The sequence below is a fragment of the Eulemur rufifrons genome, chromosome 20 (genome assembly GCF_041146395.1).
Source record: "Eulemur rufifrons isolate Redbay chromosome 20, OSU_ERuf_1, whole genome shotgun sequence".
In the NCBI taxonomy this organism is placed as follows: domain Eukaryota; kingdom Metazoa; phylum Chordata; class Mammalia; order Primates; family Lemuridae; genus Eulemur; species Eulemur rufifrons.
Genome location: NC_091002.1, coordinates 3,802,334 through 3,824,181, shown reverse-complemented (window position 1 = coordinate 3,824,181; position 21,848 = coordinate 3,802,334). Strand labels below are relative to the sequence as shown.

At 44.6% G+C, this 21,848-nt stretch overlaps 1 protein-coding gene across 2 annotated transcripts in view; it reads right to left on the bottom strand.

Annotated features, from left to right (window-relative positions):
* TBC1D14 (TBC1 domain family member 14) overlaps positions 1-21,848 on the bottom strand; it is a 121,293-nt gene that overhangs the window by 3,889 nt on the left and 95,556 nt on the right. For both annotated transcript variants that reach the window (XM_069495714.1, XM_069495715.1), the window contains 4 exons: positions 17,657-17,728; positions 16,631-16,759; positions 13,661-13,770; positions 4,765-5,023 (listed from right to left, as the gene is read on the bottom strand). In XM_069495714.1, the coding sequence (XP_069351815.1) occupies positions 4,765-5,023; positions 13,661-13,770; positions 16,631-16,759; positions 17,657-17,728 (570 nt within the window). The remainder of the gene's footprint in view (positions 1-4,764; positions 5,024-13,660; positions 13,771-16,630; positions 16,760-17,656; positions 17,729-21,848) is intronic.

The window sequence follows — 21,848 nt, the reverse complement described above, 5'->3', positions numbered from 1 at the left end:
AAGGAATAACAGATAAAAGTCCCCCTCCACCTCTAAGTAAATGGGACAAAACATAAACATTTACTTGTTTTAAAAAAGCTCACTGGTGCTTTAACCTTAAGCACAATATTTAAGAGAAACATGAATGGACTACAATTCCCATAAGAACTGGAACTGTATAAAAGTAACTGATGCCCCCCACATCATACTAACTCCTATCACTATCCCATTAATTAGAAAATGTCCTACTATTCAAATAACTCCTAGTTTTAAGCAATAGTTTTCACCTAGCCCCCAAAATGCAAGAAGCAAAATGGCAGATCTGGGTTTAATCCTTCTCTCTGTAAGTGTACGTGTGAGTGTGCAATGTGTACATATGCATGAGGATGATCTGTGTGTGTGGATGTGCAGTGTGTGCCTGTACATGGGGGGTGATCTGTGCTGTATGTGCCTGTGCAGAGGATTGATCAGTGTGTATATATATGGGTGTGCAGTGTGTCCATGTACATGGGGGGGTGATCTCTGTGTGTGGGTGTGCAGTGTGTGCATGTACAATGGGGTGATCTGTGTGTATATGTGGGTGTGCTGTATGTGCCTGTGCAGGGGATTGATCTGTGTGTGTGGGTATGCAGTGTGTGCATGCACATGGGGGGTGATCTGTGTGTATATGTGGGTGTGCTGTATGTGCCTGTGCAGGGGATTGATCTGTATGTATATGGGTGTGCAGTGTGTGCATGTACATGGAGGGGGGGGTTGATCTCTGTGTGTGGGTATGCAGTGTGTGCATGTACATGGGGGGTGATATGTGTGTATATGGGTGCGCAGTGTGTGTATGTACAATGGGGTGATCTGTGTGTATATGTGGGTGTGCTGTATGTGCCTGTGCTGGGGATTGATCTGTGTGTGTGCAGTGTGTGCATATACATGGGGGTGATCTGTGTGTGTGGGTGTGCAGTGTGCGCATGTACATAGGGGTGATCTCTGTGTATACGTGGGTGTGCTGTATGTGCCTGTGCAGGGAGTTGATCTGTGTGTGTGGGTGTGCAATGTATGCCTGTACATGGGGGGGTGATCTATGTGTGTATATCTGGGTTTGCAGTATGTGCACATACATGGGGGTGATCTGTGGGGGGTGTGCAGTGTATGCATGTACATGGGAGGGATCTGTGTGTGTACATGTGGGTGTACAGTATGCATATACATAGGGGTGATCTGAGTGTATATGTGTGGGTGTGCAGTGTGTGCATGAGAGGGTAATAAATGGGTCCATATCTCCAAGGAAAGAACCAGTGAAGGAAATGGAAAGGAAGACCAGCAGGCCAGTGACCTCGCAAGTTCTAAAGTCAAGGTAGAAACAGTCCTACGTTAGAATAAAGGCTGTCAGGAAAAACCCTGGCTTTGTGTAGCTACATCAGGAAACCACTGTAAGCCACTGAATCCGGGAATATTCCAAAGTACACCCTCACACACAGGGCCAGCTTTACAGACGCAAGACCTCTGCAGCAAATGACCCTGCACTCCGAGGGGCCTTGCTTAGCTGAACACTCTTCTGTCACTGTCTTAACATTTTTAGTAATTTTCAAACAAGAGGCCCCACATTTCCATTTGCATTATCCATTTATTTATTAACCAGAGAAAGGCTCTTTTTTCTCACTGGATCTCTGATAATTATATAGCCAGCCCTGCTGACACATGAGCTGTTTTCTTTTTTAAGACAGGGTCTCGTTCTATCACCGAGGCTGGAGTGAAGTGGCCTGATCATAGCTCACTGTCACCTCGAATTCCTGGGCTCTAGGGATCACTCAGCTAATTATTTTATTTTTTATAGAAAGGAGATCTTGCTATGTTGTCCAGGCTGGTCTCAAACTCCTGGCCTCAAGCGATCCTCCCACGTTGGCCTTCCAAAGTGCTGGGATTACAAGTGTGAGTCACTGTGCTCAGCCACTTTTAACAGCTTTAATATAATTTACATACCATATAACTCCCCCATTTAAAGTACCAAATTCACTGGTTTTCAGTATCTTCACAGATATTTGCAACCATCACCACAGTCAATTTTATAACATTTTTTTTAACCTCAAGAAAACACCTCTGTACCCTTTCAGCTACCACTCTCCTATCCTCCCATCCCACCCTTCAACTCCCAGTCTAGGCAGCCACTAATCTACTTCCTGTCTCTGTAGATTTCCCTGTTACGGATCTGCATATAAATGGATCATACAATATGTGCTCTTTTGTGTCTGGCCTATTTCACTTAGTATGATGGATGTTTTCAAGGTTCATCCATGTTGTAGCATGTATCAGTACTTCATTCCTTTTTTATAAATTGAACATATTTAATAATTCAGAAATGTAACTCATAGTACCCTAGAAACAAAATAGTGCCTCCCCTTCAGCTATTAAAACCAGGGGCACATTTCATAGTACTACCCTAGGTCACATTACGGTAGCTGTGCCTCTTCCCAAGAGACCCCAGTATGGAGGGAGCCCACCAACCAGACAGAGCCTCCTGTAATGGGACAGGAGGGAGGGAAAGCACAGGCTTGGGAGGACAGTCAGAAGGCCCAGGTGAGAGAGGAAAACTTATCTCTGGTTAATAAGTAAACAGGCACTGAACTGTATACTTTAAAAGGGTGAATTTTATGGTATGTATATATACCACGGTATGTAAACCTCAACAAAGCTGTTACAAAAATAAATAGGCTGCCACATAAGATCAAAGAGAGACAGACTGATCACTTAGGAAGTAATCTTGCCAAATAAAAAATAAAGTTGAAACCTGATAAAGCCTTTAGATCAAACTATCTTTTTTTTTTTTTTTTGGAGACAGAGTCTTGCTCTGTTGCCCAGGCTAGAGTGCCATGGCGTCAGCCTAGCTCACAGCAACCTCAAACTCCTGGGCTCAAGTGATCCTCCTGCCTCAGCCTCCCAAGTAGCTGGGACTACAGGCATGTGCCACCATGCCTGGCTAATTTTTTCTATATATTTTTAGTTGTCCAGATCATTTCTTTCTATTTTTTTAGTAGAGACGGGGTCTCGCTCTTGCTCAGGCTGGTCTCGAACTCCTGACCTCGAGCGATCCACCTGCCTCGGCCTCCCCAGAGTGCTAGGATTACAGGTGTGAGCCACCGTGCCCGGCCAGATCAAACTATCAATTTACAGGAAATACAGAGGAACATGTTAAACACCACCACAGGGATACAACCAGAAAAATCCATATTGTGGGAAATGTTATAGGACAAATGACATGTTTTCTGCACCAAATAAAGGTGGGGAGAGGGAATAAAAGGTAAGAAGGGGAATGGCAAATGTATTTTCAAAAGACTCAGAGCATTCAGTCACAATGCATGGACCTTACCTAGATCATGATTCAAACAAACTATAAAGCCACTTAGGACATTTGAAACCATCAGAAATTTGAAAACTGGGGCCGGGCGCGGTGGCTCACGCCTGTAATCCTAGCATTCTGGGAGGCCGAGGTGGGCGGATCGTTTGAGCTCAGGAGTTCGAGACCAGCCTGAGCAAGAACGAGACCCCATCTCTACTAAAAAAATAGAAAGAAATGATATGGACAGCTAAAAATATATATATAGAAAAAATTAGCCGAGCATGGTGGTGCATGCCTGTAGTCCCAGCTACTCGGGAGGCTGAGACAGGAGGATCACTTGAGCCCAGGAGTTTGAGGTTGCTGTGAGCTAGGCTGACGCCACGGCACTCACTCTAGCCTGGGCAACAGAGTGAGACTCTGTCTCAAAAAAAAAAAAAAGAAAAAGAAATTTGAAAACTGGATATCTGATGATAGGAGGAGATTTGTAACTTTTGAGTGGTAACAGTAGTGTAGTTAAAAGAGCCCTTATGGTTTAGAGAGACATAACACTGACCGACGACACGCTACCTAGGGCTCACTTTAAAATACTATGGCAAATTTGAATACACCTGAAACAAGACAGGCCGCGCTTCCACAGTTGCTGCCGCTGAAGGACAGGTCCATGAGGGTTCATTATTCTATGTTATTCTGTTTTTGTATGTATTTAAAATCTTCCAACAATAAAAAAGTTAAGCCAAGAACAGGCATCGTCTGGCATATATGGAAGAGTATAAACCTTCACAGAGATCAAACCAGAGGGCCAGGTACTGACACTGAGCATACGCAGGAATAAGAACTACAGTTGGTTTTTTTCCTTTTTAGTGTGGAACCAGACAACGCCGGCCAGTCCCACAGGGGACATGACCTAAGAGGGATGTGTGGAGCAGAACTGAGGAATACAGATCAGGCCCACACTGGAGCAGGCTGGAAGATCCGGCAGGACCTTGCCCTCCCCTCCTTGCCCTTCTCTAGTAAAATAGAGATAATTTGACCTTCACTAAGTACACAAGAGCCTGCCACAGGCACGGCTCACGAGGGCTCAGAGAGTTAGTTCCCTTTGCTTTCCGTCTCTGGCATTATTTTTTTTTAAAGGGGCGGTGGTGGCTGTTTGATTCATAAAAATGCCTTATAACATGCAGAAAGCACTACAATGGCAAACTAAGACTTCTGACCCCTCCCGTGCCACTGCAGGTAGGTGGGAAGGCTTTCATTATCCACACTCCTTCAGCTGACAGCAGCCCAAAGAGGGAATGACTTGCCCAAGACATCCTGAAGCAGAGCCTCAAACCCAGCTCTCTTCATTTTCAGCCCAAGGACTACTTCAAAGATGGCCACCACATTCTTAGAGCACTTCAGATAGCATACTTCCTAAATTATACTATTGTGCTGGGAATAGGAGAAGAAAAAGATCCCTTTACCTGAGCCCACTTCTTGTTCCGACTCTGCATCTGAATTGTGGCAATGGAAGCAAACAGTTCTTCTGCAGGCAAGTCCTCAGGCAGCCTGGTCAGGAACTGGGCCATGTGGATGAAGTCCATCTTGGTCAGGATGTCCTCAAACAGCTTCAAGATGCCCAGGGCCGTGCGGAACAGGAACTCTTCCCCATCTCGACAGAACACGTCCCAGATACGACAGGCCAGATCCAGGGGCAGAGATTTACTATATAAGGTAAAGATCCTAGGGGAAAAGTTGGAATTTTTCAGATTTGGGACGGTACAAGGAAATAACTCTGAATTCCAGTCTGAATCTGTGAAAAACACTGAGTTAGTCACTCTCATACAGTATGTGGTTGGGGTGGGTGCAGAGGACACCAGGCCTGCATTCATTCTGAAGGGCAACTTTACAATTTTATGGAAGACAGCATTACAGGCTGGTGCACAGAATCACAAGCGCCATACAACCTCTGCTATACTGATACCGATCACTCCTGCTTGAAACAAATATTGAGCATCTGCTATGTGCTTACTCTACGGTGGGTGGGCATCCTGCCTTAGCAACATCATGTCTGGCGCCTACCACAAAGTGAGCACACAGTAGGTGCTTTCACCTCAGCTACACAACTCAGCACAGGTGCCATCTCCACAGGTGTCTCCTCACCTCAACCCAGCTACATGCTCTTTTCTGCTCTGGGCTTCCCCAGGCCCCTGGGCTTCCCTCTACTGTGAGTCTTATCACATGCACTCTGTCCCTTTCTGTCTTCCCCGGGGAGACTGCTCAATTCACCCCACTCCCCAGCATCTACTACTGTATCTGGCAATCTCTGCTGAACACATAATGAGTTGACAAATTCCCAATCTGCTTTAGGATTTCATAGTTGTTAGTAGCTCTCAATACCTTTTCATCACTAACAGTATTCATTTTAAGTGGCAAGTCCCAATTAAGTGGGGGACATCCTCTATTCCTTCTGGAAAACCACTCTTCTACAGATGCCAGTGTCTCCTGTGCTGGCTCAAGAGACAACACTGGGCCCATGAAGCATCTGAGGTGCAGGACTCAGCCTGAGGGGCTGACCTGGGCAGGAGGTAATGCCACTCAACCTTCCACAGCTTGACTCTGACTTTCCTACAATAGATCCCACCAGAAAAATTACACCATACTGGTAAATCTGCTCACAAGTCTCAGGGCCGTGGGCTTTCTGTCTGTAGTAAACTCCAGGATGCAGTTTATTCTAAACTCTCCCCTGGTAGGGCACTCTGCCCTGGAAGCAGCCTTTCCTCCAGAACCCAGAGGAACACCGCACAGTTAAGGACATGCATTCAACGCAGCTGCTAGTTAAGACCAGTAACATTCCATGTTATCCCTCCTCAGTACCTCAGTACTCTAAGAGATTCAAGGAAAGCACGACAATTTAGACTTCATTCAACTCAGATGACAGAATAAAGAGACAGATGCCACAAAAAAACCTTTACATCATAAAAACAATAAAAGTGGAGGCCTGCTGCGTGCTGTGCTCTATGCTAGGATTCCAGAAGCCTCTCTGGCAGTCTGAGCCAGCTGGGAGAGCGAGCTGAGCCCAGGACTACACACCAAGCAGACCCAGGTCTCACCACCAGTAAGCAATGGAGCCAGACTTTCACCGTGACTCCAATGTCTGCCTATGCTCTACATACTATAAGGCAACACACTGCCAGAGCCTTGGTAGGAAATTTTCTTTTTAGAAGTCGTATCAATAAGCCTCCAGCTTGAGCTTCTTACTATCTTAAAAACAGAAAACCATTTGATCACTCAGTCTAGAAAATATAGTTAAAGAAAGAGCAAAGAGATCCTTTGTTTCTGTCCTCAATGTGGAAAATATTCTCAACTGTACCCAAAACACACTTATTAACATTATTTAAGAAACTAAAAAGGGACAGGTGAGGTAGCTCACACCTATAATCCCGGCATTTTGGAAGGTCAAGGTGGGAGGATTGCTTGAGGCCAGGAGTTTGAGACCAGCCTGGGCAACATAGCAAGACCCCATTTCTGTAAAAAATTTAAAAATTAGCCAGATGTTGTGGTGCACACCTGTAGTACTAGCTACTCAGGAGGCTGAGGCAGAAGGATTGCTTGAGCCCAGAAGTTTGAGACTGCAGTGAGCTATGATTGCACCATTGTACTACAGCCTGGGCAAGAGAGCAAGACCCTATCTCTAAAAATAAAAAAAATTAAAAATTTAAAAAGAACTGACCTAATCTGCACTGTGACCTCTTGTGTGCCAGTTCACACATGGAACTCAAGCTCTTACACCTTAAAAACAGAGTCTTAAGAAAAAACGGACAGGAAAAACAGAGTAGCTAATTAGGCAAAGAAGAGGGGAAATTTCTACAACATAATATTCTTTGCCCCCCCCATACCCATACAAAGTCAACTTTTCTTCAAATTTAACATAATCTTGAATTCAGATTTATATGTGGGTCTCCAAAAACTACTTTAGATGGGTGCTGAACTTTATAAAATTAAGCTGCCATCTGAATGATCCAGAATGCGGTTACACAGTGGCCACGATGCCCACCTGCTCAGTCCCCCCACCAGGTATCACTGTCTCTCCATGAGATAACTGGCTGAGACCTGAGCCCTACTGATTCTAAGCAGGTCAGCCCATTCATCATAAATACCTCTGAGACCTACCGAATCGTAGTCACTGTTGTTTGGTGATGAGGACACAGAGCATCAAACAAAACAGACAATATTTCCCGTCCTTGGGCATGGAGGGGACAAATACACACAGAGAATGGGGAATTCCAGGAGGGGTGTGTGCATGCAGTGACACACACACACACACACACACACACACGCGCGCGCACTTGCAGACAGTGTGGTCAAGAAGAGCACATCGCTGAAAAGTGACACTTCTGTAAGCCCCTGAAGAGGAAGCAGCAAGCCAGCAGATTGTGTCTGGAAGGCATCCAGACAGAGGAGACAGCGCCGTGCCGGCACATTTAAGGAGCAGCAAGGTGGCCAGCGGCTGGGGCAAAAAATAGCAAAGGGAGAATGAATAAAGATGCCCGAGGGAGTGCCAGGCCCAGGGCAAAGCGGGCCTTTCAGGCCCTATGAGGTCTTTAGGTTTTATTCTGAGCGAACCGGGCAACCAGTGGAGTGCCTGAGGGGAGCAGTGTGTCAAGACAAGCCCACGGCAGGGAGATCAGCCTGGGGCCCTAGTTAATAGACCAAGGTGGAGGTCAGTTCTGTTCTGTGGACACCATCCTCGTCCCTCACGACTGGTTCCTGAGAACCAGACTGTGCCTCTGTAGCCAGCTCAGGAAGTGACCCTGAGCTCCCCTCCTCCTTCCCCCATGGAACTCTCTTGCTTTCCTGCAAACTCAGACAAGCAGTTAGAATAGACCTTGCTAGGTAAGAATGGTTTCTGGAAGTTGTGAAGGCTTGACAGGGAAAAACTGCCCCTTTCCTCTCACGCACATTAGGAGGGAAACAGATAAAAGCACACAACTCAGACTTGATGTCTTCTTAAGTCAATAGCCATTTCATTAGTTTAGCAACATAGAAATACATTACTTTGCAAGTTAGTTGAACTTGTACCTGAAATTACCATTATGTGCTTTGATATGGAAAATTGGATTTTCCAATTTAATCCTTACTATAACCCCAAGAGGAGGTTACAAACGTCATTTCCATTCTACAAATGAGGAAACTGCAAATAAAAGGAGGCTGTGGAAAAGCACACGTTAGCTTAAATTAAAAGGGTCAAAGTCACCTATCAGTCTCATCCATCGAGAAGCCACGACCAGAGACTTGGACCTTCAAGGCCTGACACGACCAATTTCCAGCTGTTCCCATTTTCCCATCCTGATTCGTTCCTAAGAACAAGTCTTTGCCCCATAGTTGGCTTGTAAAGTAGCCCTTGGCCCTCCACTCCCAACCATGCTGTGCTCCCTGTGTTCCTAAAAACTCATACAGTTAGAACAGAGAGTATCAGATAAGAATGGGGTTACCACTTAGCTCTCATCAGATTTTGTGAAGCTTAAATAAAACACTAAACTCCCAACACAGAATTGCATTCATTAAAAGTTTGAGGTGGTTATTTAAAACTCAGTTCAAACTTAATTGGCTGGGTATAGTGGCTCACCCCTATAATCCCAGCACTTTGGGAGGCCAAGGCAGAAGGATTGCTTGAAGCCAGGAGTTCAAGACTAGCCTGGGCAACATAGCAAGACCCCATCTCTACAAAAAATTTTAAAAATCAGCCAGGCATGGTGGCACACACCTGTAGTCTCAGCTACTCGGGAGGCTGAGGCAGGAGAATCACTTGAGCCCAGGAATTCAAGGCTGCAGTGAGCTATGACTGTGCCACTGCACTTTAGCCTGGGTGACAGAGCAAGACCCTGTCTCTTAAAAAAAATAAAATAAAATAGAACAACAATCTTGATCCTGAAAGCAATCAGACATGTATAGCCACCTCTGTGCCCCCAGAGTACTTACTAACCCAAGCCCAGCAGTGTTCTAGTCTCCAGCACTTGGCAGAGGCCAGCAGACACAAGGTAAATAACTGAACCCTTTGTTAGAATGTAGGCTCCATCTCTGGCTAGCCCAGCGTGCACTGATGGCCACAGGCTGCATGCAAGTATGGAATGCTACTCCCTTCCTCCACATGTTCACCAAGGCCACCAAGGCCTCAGAGTATGTATGCCAGACATGCTTCTGGGCACTTGTGAGTTCAGCAAGATACTTTCTGCTCCTAATCTTGGGCAAACTTATAACCCAGAAGTTAACAGCTAGAATGCAAGTTGCGATGGGAACTGAAATATTCCTACAGTCACTTCATGTTGAACCTTTCCTTTAAGGTAGAGGTTCAATGTAATGGTAGATCTCCAAGTATCAGTAAACATCACATCAAGAAACATTAATCATGATATGGAATATGCGGCTTGATTCTTTTATTAATTCAAGATTATTTATTACTAAACCCACTCATGCCTCCAAATAATTCTGCCATTAGATAGCAACAGGAAATATTTTGAAAAGTTAAATGACCTCGTGTCAGTCCTCCCATAAAATGTGGATCCTTGCCAGTCGGAACACTGTAGAAGATGAAGACGGCTGATGAGCCCTTGATCTGACCCTCATGTTTACATAAGAAAGAGTGGCAAACCACATCTAAATACGATCCCTCCCCAGGAAGGCAGTATCGGCAAGTACTAATCCTCAATTGCAAACCTCTGTGAGCCACTAGGTTAGACAACACAGAGTCCATGCTGGGGAGGGCCAAGCACCCGACCTTAAACCTAGGAAGGTGACCCGCAGGAACAGATCCACTTCTTGACCTGGGACACTTAGCAAAGCATGGAGCCCGGTACTGAGGACACAGAGATAACTTGCAAAGCTTTGTTACAGCAGCAGCAGGAAACGGATGACACCCTCAGAGTGTGGCTGGAGCAGGGGTGGAGGGAAGCAGGCTCTAGTGAGCAGACAGCATGGTAGCAAAAGAGATTTTTCTCACCCAAACTGTAGCTATCTTATTTGAGCACCCAGACAGCTCCCCCCGGACACTCAGCTGCACACACCACACAGGCCCCTCAACCCTCTGATGTGGAGTAGAAAAAGACTTATCTGCTCAAGCAGTTATTTGAGTCCAGGGATTCAGTATGTTTCGCTCCACGGGCACAGAGCAGACCACAATGCATATGCAATTCAGAGGCAGGCCCAGCTGTTAAGGGTGTGGGATGTGGCTTTTGGGAAGGTGGTGTGATGTAGCAGAGCAAGCAAAGGCTCTGGATTCAGACTGCCCTGGACTACTCACTATGGGTGTGATACTGGGTAAGTGAGCCTCAGTGACTTCCTTTGTGCTCAGAAACAGGTACACCTGTCTCTGGACACTGTGAAGACTAAAGTGGTGAGTGTTTCTTAAATGGCAGTCTCTAGGGTAGGTCATAGGTAGAGTTTGTTCTTTCCCTTTGCTTCCTCCCCACTGCCTACCCTGCTTCTGACCTGAGCTTTCACCTAGCTGTTAGCACCCAACAAATTGCCTGGCTCAGGACAGACCATCCATAAATGCTGACTAAAAGAATAAACTGTGGTTTTCTTGTGCTTAGTTCAACTTGGATATTTACTGAGGACTTCCTATGTATGCCTAGTCCTGTGCTGCTGGTCCTTATTCTGGACAGCAGTCAGCATCTCCCCAGGAATAGGCCACCAGCTGAGGGGCCTCATCACAGCACCGTGGGCAGCATTCACAAGACCCCGAGCACCGACCACATCATAGATGAAAGGTGTTGGTAGGTAAATTCCTTGGTACTTCCTTTTCGTTGAGCTATCCATATTCTGCCTCACCTTTCATTACAGACAAGTCTGACTCAAGTTCTACACTCCCCAGGGGCCTTACCGTGTCGATGCGGGCTCTGGAACTTGAGCTAAGCGACCCAGCTCCTGAGTTCTGCTGCATTATGACAAAATCCCTTAGAAAGAACTTTGTGGGAAAGCACACAGCTCTAGAGCCAGGCAGATGTGAGTCTGAACACCAGCTCTGCCACTCAGCTAGCCACATGACCTTGTGGAAGTCACTGCCTCACTGAGCCTCAGTTTTCTCCTCTAAAAACAGAGGTGCTACAATGCACCTGAAGGGGTTGCTCCAAGAGCACATGTGAGTAGTCAATAAATGCAGGTGCCCTTCACCTTTGCCCCATGTGGATTGTGACCATCCAGGCCCATGCTTTTCACACTGCCAGGTACAACCCCACCAATGACCAGGGCACTGCGAAGGCGACAAGAGTAGATTATCATCAGCATTGTTTTGAATAAAGAGAACAGACTAAAATAATACTTTAGAATGCATCACACATAGTCAGGGTTAGGCACTGCCTCACGAAACTTTTGTTCCTGGCACATACACAAATTAAGTTTCTGCACACACAGCCACATACTGGGTCACACATAAAATTTATGTCCTTGCAAGTCAGGGTGAAAAATATTTGAAAGACACTATTGACTTTTAGCCTAGAATCCTAAAAAATCTAACTTGCAAACCCTAAAACAGATAAGGGAGAAGCTGAAGGCTCTATCTCTGTCCAGATCCTCTCCCTTCCTGACACCCTCCTCAAGTGTCATGAGCTCCAGCCTAGGGAATCCAAGGGGTCAGGGTTCACAGTTAAATGAACACTGGGGCAGCCTATGTAGGAGTATGAAAAAAACATCATCTGCTGACTAAAGGTGATCTTTAAAGAGGGGCGTAAACATTCTACCCAGCACAGCCAGATACGCAGCCCCCCCACCCAATTCCTGGCCCGATGGTCACTATCCCCAGTGACATCAGTACCAGCTTCAACTTCCAAACCTTCATCATTCATGGGAAAATATCAGTGGAGTCAGAACAGTCTCAGGGTTTAGGATAGAAGCAACAAACACCAAGAATCCTACAGGCTCGTTTCCAAGGGTACAGATAAGTCTGCTTTATCTAAGGGATTTAGCCTCATTTCAAATTTGTACTTGAATTTTATCTCCTAGAAGGCCTTTTCACCCTGAAGAAAGAGAGGGGGGAAAAAAAAAAAATCAAACCAGACAACCAGCCCAGTTGGTCCTAAATTTACTATATGAGTTAATGTCAAAGCCTACACAGGCCCTTCTGGTCAAGTAACATCTTCTCTCCTTCTGCAGAGCCCCTTCTGTGAGTCAGAGGTGGTGCTGGGTGGTCACCTTACAGCACCCTGCAGGTTAATCATCGTCATCTCCAGATGAGGAAACTGGGGCACAGAGAGGTTTCACGGCCCTCATCAGGGCCACAAGACAATAGCAGGAAGCCAGGTTTGGGCAGGGGCTTCTGTAGTCCTGAGGCACACTCTTCCTACCATGCGATCTGAGAGGCTGCTCCCATTGTCAGTCTCACAGCCCTCTCACCTGGCCCTCAAACATGTGCTCTCTGGGGTAACAACCACACCCCCTCCTTGGAGACCACATCTACCTAAGTACAAAGACTTGTCTGGTCAACTGCTCCAGCACAGAACTCTCTGGATCCTCTTACTGTATGTCTCAGGATGGCTCTACTTAAATGTCCCACAGGCACCTCAATATCACCATGTCCACCAAAGTCAAATCCATTAACCACCTTTGCCAAATCTGCTCCCTCTGTGTTTCTGATCTCAGCTGGTGGCACCAGCAAACCCTTCACCAGCCTGCACTCAGGAGTGCACCATGATTTTCTTGCATATCCACAAAATGTCCACTGGGACCTACTCTCCACCCACTTTGGTTTTTCCCTAATTTCTCTCTCTACCCCAGGGTCTCCTGCCTCCCAAGTAACTTAAAACTGGCAGCTGGATCTGACCCAAGCAAAAGCCTCACACCATCCCCTCTGGCCTCTGTAATCCTGCCCAAGCTCCATAGCTAAGTGGCTAAGATCCACCATGACCTGACCTTCCAACCTTCTCTCTCTTTACTTTGGGCCCCAACACCACCTGATGGACTGGGAAGCACTCACCACACGTTCAACAGTGCCCACAGACACATGCCTCTGCCACTAGCCAGGAGCTCAACAGGCACGCACTGGGCCTTGCTCACCACCCCACCTCCAGTGCCTAGCAGAGCGCCTACACAGACCTGGTGCTTAGGGATACCTCACTGAACAAAAGGACAAATAGCACTTTGGAAACAAATAGGTCCAAGATGCCATTTCTCCCCTGGAGGGAATTCAGAAAGACCAGTCACAGATGGTAATAAATATGAGTTCAGAAAACAAAAGGGAAGCTCAAGAACAGGGCAGTCAGGGAAGGCTGGAAAACAGGACAGTGGGCTCAGCTGACCCCTAAAAGCAGCTGACAGTGGGGACAGTGGAAAATGGGGCAGGGGCTGAGAAAACACTCTGAAAACGCAGGGAAGATTCAGTCTTACCAATCAATTAGGTAGATGTCTGGAGTTAAGTTGTTCTTCTTGAAATGAGCAAATAATTTCGGCAAATTTTCTTCAAAGAATACCTCAAATGCAGCAAAATAAGTCAACATCTAGGAAGATAATGTGAAATATACTAATAAACTAATTATCAACACAAGTTTTCAACCTACAAAAATATTCAGATATTTATACCTTTAGAATCTAATAATTATCTTCTCATGTAATTGCTAACACATTGAATGGCAACTCATTGTAGGCACTATATAGGCAAATTGTAAACAAGCACCATTTCTAATCTTTACAATGACATCATTAGCTACATGTTATTATTTCTTCAATTTATAGATAAGAAAACTGAAACCCTGAACAGCTGTGCCACCTGCCAAGTGAAGGCACAGCCTGAGCACATGGTGAAGCTGGGACCTGCATCTGTGCTGTCCCCCTGCCAACACTGAGCCTCACAGTGTCCTCTTTTCTAGGAACCAGGAATGTACAAACTCTAAAATTATCCAAAAAAGCAAGCATGCCCCACTCTCTACCCCTAGCACTTCTAGAGGGAATATACTAATAATATCCAAGGCAAGGGCAACATTGCTCTAGTTTAAAAATGCAGACTTTTGAATACAGTTAGGGAGAAAACAATACAGGAAAGGGAAGAAGTCACAGTCTATATTTTACAGAAACTTGCTTTTCAACTTTTTGCAGGTTTTGCAAGAAAACAAAATGCACAAAGCATGGGAGCAGCACTGAAAGAGAAAGAGCTCCAACTGGATTGGGAGCAACATACATCTGAACGTGGCCCAGTTCTGTCCCACCACCTGCTAGCTGGATGCACGTGGGCAGATCACAACTCTGATTTTGTTTGCTGGTCTTAATGAAAAGATTACACTGTAAACCAATGGCTCTCAATGGGGGTGATTTCGCCTCCTAGAGAACATTTGCCAATGTCTGGAGATACATCTGATTGTCACAACTGGAGGTGGTGGGGTGTGGACTACTGGCATTAGCTGCTAACCATCCTCCAATGCACAGGACAGCTCCTGCAACAAAGAGTTATCCAGCCCAAATGTCAACAGTGTTGCTGGTGAGAAACCCTACTCAGCATTATGGTTCTATGGTTTTTCCTTAAAAAATAAGCTAAAATTCCTAAGCACAGTTTTTATCATATGTTTCCAAAGGGAAAGCTGGGGTGTTACCTTCAAACTTAGGAATTTAGATAAAAATCATTTTATTATATATAAGATAAAATTAAACTTATATCTAGGAATTAATATCATAAGCAATGGAAGGCCAGTAGATATATTAGTAACAATGAGTCATCTCAAGAGTAAAAATCTTTCCTAGAGATTTTTTTCAATTTCTGACGATTATTTTTCTTGGAAATGTAAATTTTCACCTGATTATGAAAGTAATACCTGTAAATGCTCATTGTAGAAAACTTAGGGAATACAAAAACACTACTAATCCATAAATCATCCATCAATAAACTCTACTAATTTCATGGTATATTTCCTTTTATTGTTAAATATGACAGCCATTATAGTGTATGTTTTATTTTACGTATCTTTGAAAAAATTAACATTTTATCTTAAACACTTTCCCACATTACAGTTCTCTGCAAACATCACTATTGCATTAGATATATCACCAGATTTTAATTTATCAGTCTGCATTCTCCTTAATCTCATTTTAAACTGTTTTCATATTTACAATTATAAATAATTATGTAATGAGTATCTTTGAGCCTGATGTCCATGTTTATGACTTTCTTAGAATTGGTTTTTATAAGCAGAATTGCATGCCAATGCTATTTACAACTACTGAGACTTAATGTCAAATTGTCTTGCAAAAGGACTCTGTCAATTTATACCACCCCAATAGCCACCAGTTTAGCAACAGTTTCTAAATACTTTTTTAAAAATGTATGTACTACCAGAGCAAGAAATACTCAAGAATCTTTAAGATATTAAGGAATAAATATTTCCTAGCCAATCTAAACTATTATATTTGTATTGATCTTAAAGTACTAGTGATAATTGTCAGCAAATTACCAGCAAATCAGGGCAGTGCTAATTTGAAAGCTGATGGGTTTCTCTTCTGAACCTTTATGTGGGAGGAGAAAAAACTGATGGGTTTGTTAAATCGGTGACCAGAATGTATTCAAATCTCAGTCTTCCTAAATGTAAGCTTTGAACAAATCCCTTCACTCTGAGCCTCGTTTCCTCATCTGGGCCATATAGGTGTGCTGGGCCCACTCCCTAGGGCAACTACCGCCAACTCCTTCCATTTATTCAGTGTGGTAAAGACCCAGCCATGGGAGTACACTAAACAAACTGCTTTTTTTTTTTTTTTTTTGGAGACACCCGGGCTAGAGTGCTGTGGCGTCAGCCTAGCTCACAGCAACCTCTAACTCCTGGGCTTAAGCGATCCTTCTGCCTCAGCCTCCCAAATAGCTGGGACTACAGACATGCACCACCATGCCCGGCTAATTTTTTTTTTTTTTTTTTTTTTTTAAATAAAGGAGCATGGTCTTAAACATGTCTCCTTTCTCCTATGTATAAGCACACTTCATGAAACAGAGCCCCAATATGACAATAAGTAGCAACACAATTATAAGATGCTCTCTTTGACAGACCTAAATGTGGACACTGCTACTGAGCTTTTCCTTTGACATAAATGTATATGTTTACGCAAGAGCCACCCCATCTCCCTTAAAGAATACATTTTCAGAAATACAGGTACTGTCTTTCCGAAAGAATGTACTAAGAAATTCATACTAAGAAAAACTTAAATAAAATTTAAGTTCAATTCAAAGCCGAAATAATCCTCTACCTTATAGTGCTACTTATTCTAAACATCTCTTCCTAGAGGGAAAATGCATTATATTTACCACTGAAAAGACTATAAATGACTAGGCAACTCTTGGTGTGTAGAGACAATACCCAGAGTACATACACACAGAATACTCACAAGGCCATGATCCACTCGGAAAAACGCCATTTGACAGGGTTTATTCAAAAGATTAGAAAAAGCAATAAAGGCATCTGCAGTATCTAAGTTCAAGATCAATACTGCCGCTATAAACGACATGCCCTGAACCTGAGGAAGGAGAAAAAGGTGTATTAAACTAACACCAAGGTCAGAGCAGCTTGTTCATTTTATTATTTTTTTTTACTTGTACAAATTTATGAGGTACATGTGAAATTGTGTTACATGTATGCAATGCACTGAGATCAAGTCAGGGTATTTAGAGTGTCCATCACCCGAGTACAATACATTTTGTTAAGTACAGTTACTCTATTCTACTATCAAACATTGAATTGATTCCTTCTATGGTACTGTATGTTTGTACCTTTTAACCCATTTCTCTTCAGACTCTCTCCTCTCTCCCTATTCGTCCTTCCCAGTCTCATTCATTTTATTGAAGAGGAACCAAAAGGCCCTCATGCTAGAAGGGTCTACACAGCCACCCCACTCCCCCATCCACTGCCCTTGCTCAGAACCACCACTCTGCCACACCAGCCACCTAGTCTGCTCTCCCTCAGTCCCCACCCCACCCTGCCCAAATGGAAAACCATAAACCAGCCTCCTAGGTGTTTTGTATTTGAAATATTGCCCTTTAGTATGTGTGGTGTCCTGGTGTTATAAATGTGTATATCTAACTTAACGTGCTTAATTTAAAACCATGCATGCACATACACACAACTGCTAAGCTGCAGAAATATCAGCAATACCTTTTTAAAATGGTTAAGGCTTTTTTGATTTAACGCTGGAAAAAAATCACATGCATCTATTTAAAATGTGATTAATGCCACAGAGCAGCCATGTATCTCAATTTCTTTATGAGGAAACTGAGTCAATTCATTTACCATGGGACTTTTCATACTCCTCAATAAAAAAACTAAGGTATTTAACATTTATAGCTAAAATGTGCTGGACAATATTTGACTTTCTTTTTAGATAATAACAGTAAAAATGCTGAGAAACTTCACTTACATAACCCACATCCGGTCGGTAACAAGTATAAGCGCCCAAAATACTGTGCAACATGTCATGATACGGACCACCCTAAAAGGATCAACACACCAAAAACAACACATGCGTAAGTATTGTTAGTGTTCAGAATGACATGTGATGCTGCTGCTGCCACAGTCACACCTGCTATTTTCAGAGGACGAACTATTTGCCAAGCATTATGCCAGCAGCTTTATACATACTACATAATTTAATAAACCAACTACCAAATTTAATAAACTACCTACCAATTCTCAGTTTAAAAAGTCTATAGCTCATATGAAACTGCTTTGAAAAAAGCTGGTGGTCACGTATGAGCATCACCCTAGAAAAATACCCTTAACTTGGCTCCTGCTATATAGCTGTGTGCCTCTTCAAAGTTCAACAGGTGAGCCAGGTACCCAGGGTCCTTCAAAGCAGGTGGCTGCTCGCAGTCATTCAGACTGTCTCTCAGCTGTGCCCATCATCCTGACTGTGCTTTCTGCCTCCCTTGCCTTGCCTTTCATTCTGTTTCTTCTGTGTTGTTCTGAATGGCAGGTGTAGGAAATACATTCTAAGTCTTAAGTTCTAGTCACGACCATTTTATTTCAAACATTCTCCCAACTCTCCCATCCCTCCAAGATTTCCATTTGCTCCTGTAACTGTGTCTAAAAATTTTTTAAGTGTTGAAATTTTTTTTTCTAAATAAACACAGGAGAAATCGCAGAGATGCCTCACGCTGATGTTAGCGTGTCAGATGACACTATAAAAGGACTGGCTGAGTCCACATTAAACTTACTGTCCATGTCTACCAGGTATCTACCAGTTAACACAGGGAATAAAAATCACTCATGGTAAATGACTGGGAAGTCATTCCACAGATGACTACAGCTAGCTGACAAAAGAATGCCATGGCCCAGACCATCATATTCTGACATATTTAAAAAGCTAAGAAAATGGAGAGACATTCCAAACCACAGCGGGACAAAAGAAAAAAAAAATAGCAAAAAGAGGGCAAAAAAACCCAACATCCAGGGCTAAGAGGGTAGAGGGTGGGGATCTGTGGTGGTACCAAATGCCAACCTAAGGACTAGTGTGACTGTAGGAGAGTTTTATCCAGTCCTAGGCTAAATGAGGAAAAATAAGAGCATGACACTAAACTTTTCTTAAAGCTAAATATTTTCAACTTAAAAGATTTTATACCATTATCATCATGTCCTTCCTTCTCACTTGGTGCTAGGAGATGGTAGTTCCTTATTTTAAGTGCTCTTAACTTGTTTTGGACATCTGTTTCCGCACACTTTCCTCTCCCATTGCCCTTTTTTTTTTTTTTAATATTACCCATTTATGAGATCTAGAACTTTGGGAAGCACAGGCTGAGGGAGAAACATGCCAGGGAACTCAGAGAGAAAGAAAAGGCAAGCTCTCTGCCCATCTGTGCCCAACCCCATCTAAAGAGACCTCTAGCCTAGAGCCTAGAGCTCACGCTCCTCCTCCTGCACATCTTTCTGCACCCAGACAATAATTCAGTGATTCTCAAAGTCAACGTTTCTGAAGCTGAGTCCATAAGAGATGTTCCATGAGAAATATTCTGGGGTTCTAGCTATTGGAAAAGCTGGGCTTGGCCTTCTGCGGGGCTTTAGCACACTCTCGGGGCTCTGTGACTACTCGAGAAGCACTCAAGGTCCATAATCACAGGGACCCTTGAACCCCTCTGACCACAGACACCTCAACAGCACTGCATACAACTAACACTTCAAAAAGCATTTTAGGAAACCCTGCTCCGGCTGTTATCTGAGTTCTATTTGCTCCCCTTTCTTCAGGCCAATCCTGCCAGAATTTTCCTTTTCTTTTTAGCACAATCACTGCTAAGTAAAAAGCTTACTAAGCTACTTTCTACCAGGGCTGAGAGATCCTACACTGGATTAAAAGGTCAGGAACGCAAGTTTCCTTGGATGCCGCAGCCGCTCTGTCATCACACTCACTCACACTTCTGTGGCTGCCTGGCATGAAATGACTATTCAACTTTGGTTGGATTTAATTTCAAATTATGTTCAAAGATATTTAATAACTAGCACCGATACATGCCAAGTACTGTCAACAGCCCTCTTAGGCTGGTATGATCACCCTCATATTATAGATGAAGAAACTAAGGTTCAAAGAGATTAAGTGATTTTCCCAAGGCCCTAAAGCTAGTAAGAAGGCAGTCTGGGATTCAAACCCAAATCTTTTGAAATCATAGATAAAACTCCTTTCTAAAAAGCAGCTTTTTCTGGGCCCTCCTCCAGAGCCCAGTGAGGAGGTACATGAACTGTGGGTGCAGGGTGCAGAAGGACCTGGGACTCAGGGTGAAGAAAGAACAGCAGAAAATCTGAAATCTGCCCAGTGGGAGAGGAAGGGTTCTGGAAAACAGGCTGCCCAGAAAGTCCACTGCCTGCCACAAAGCCAGGGCAGTGCTCACGGCGTTTACGAACCAGACACCAAGACCAAACTTTTTGTAGCTTTGTAGATTCTCTCCGTTTCCTCTTTTTCTGAAGACCCAAATAAGAATGTTTCTACCTGGATTTAGAAAATGGAGGAAGTAAGAGAATAAGAACATCCCACCAGGCATCACTGGGGTCCTCACTCTGCCCTGAGTTGATCCACGTCATAGCAGCAGAACCATAGGTGACTCCAGCAGGCACAAGGAGCCAACTGGAGCAGAAAGGAAATGGGCAAGGGGCGGACGGGCCTACAGACCTAAGATACTGTAACAAGCTGGCAGAACACGATGCCCTACGCTTCTGGACCCTCAACACTCAGGCTCTTGTGTTCTCTGCTTTGTAGAGTTATTCTGATACTGCAAAAACTCCCTGATCCTGGAAGCCAAAGCCTCTTCTCAGTCCTCCCTTCCCAAAGCACTTGTGGTACCCAGCTTCAATGCTGCCAGCTCTAAAATGCCTACTCCCTCAGATGCCTGGACCCCATCCTGGTACTCTGACTACCCTTCTCAGCTGGAGGGCAAGTGTGTCTCAGAGCTCTGCCCTTAGCACTCTCCCTCCTCCAGAGCAGGGAACAATCTTACTCATTTCCATCCCTCCCACTCCAGCTGGTCTCCACTTCAGAACAGAGTAACCATTTGTAAAGCAGGGTTCACGTAATTGAATAGTGTCTTTTCTGTTCATTCCTTTAGCAAGGTTCTCTCTTCCAAAAGGAACTGGGGATTCCCTGAACAATCAGCTGTTTGATGCTTCCTTTCTAGTCCAACTTCTGCCTTCGATGCCCTTCCTGTTTTCTGGTTATACTGCCATTCAAACCTAGTCCAAGCATAGCCTGAGAGCCACTTCCTTCCTCTGTGGCCCCCCGCCCTGACCTCCTCCCCTGACTGTCCACCTCCACCACCCCACCCCATCCCTGCACCACCAGGAGAAGGAGCAGTGCCTGCTCTGTGATTTCAGAGTCCCTGGACACAACCACAGTCCTGCTAAGCCCATCTAGCCTCTACAACTTCAGGCCTGCTCATTCTGGTGGCCACTTAACTGATTTGTTCTAATTTATTCCACTATCCTTTACTGGTTACCTACTGCATGCAAGGCATGATGCTAGAAACCTGGGCATGACAGTGTCAGACTGGAGATTTCAAGACTGTTCTGGAGGGAATGAGGTGAATGGAAGGAGCGCAGGAGGCCAGTGAACCATGAAGATGAGAATTTGAACTAAATAAAGGCAGTGAGATTGGAGAAGGGACAGATGCAGAGATAATCTGCTGAAAGGTAGACCTTCCAAAACCACCCATTATAGACTGGATAAGGGAGGGGTCAAACAAGACCCCCAGATAAACATCTACAGGCTCAAAGAATACAAGGTCTTCAAAGAGCCCTGCTCAGAACTCCACAACCTGCTGCTGGCAGCCCTGTCCTATGCTCAAATGTCCATGGAGAGGCTCCACTCCACTCTTACTGCCATCCAAGGAGCGTGTCCTATCTCCCACAGCTGGCTGCTGTTCCTAGTGGTGTCACTGTTCTCCTGACTCACGTGCTCAGAAACCCCACCACCTGTCCTCGGCCACCCTCCCTGGCTACACCAATGCTGCCAAGGATTTCCCTTTCTCCCCCAGGCTCACTGCACTGGACTCACTGTAGCCGAAGCCAATCACACCTTGCCGGTCCTGCTGAGCGGGTGCTGCTGCTACATACAGTGCTGAAAACAGAAGAGC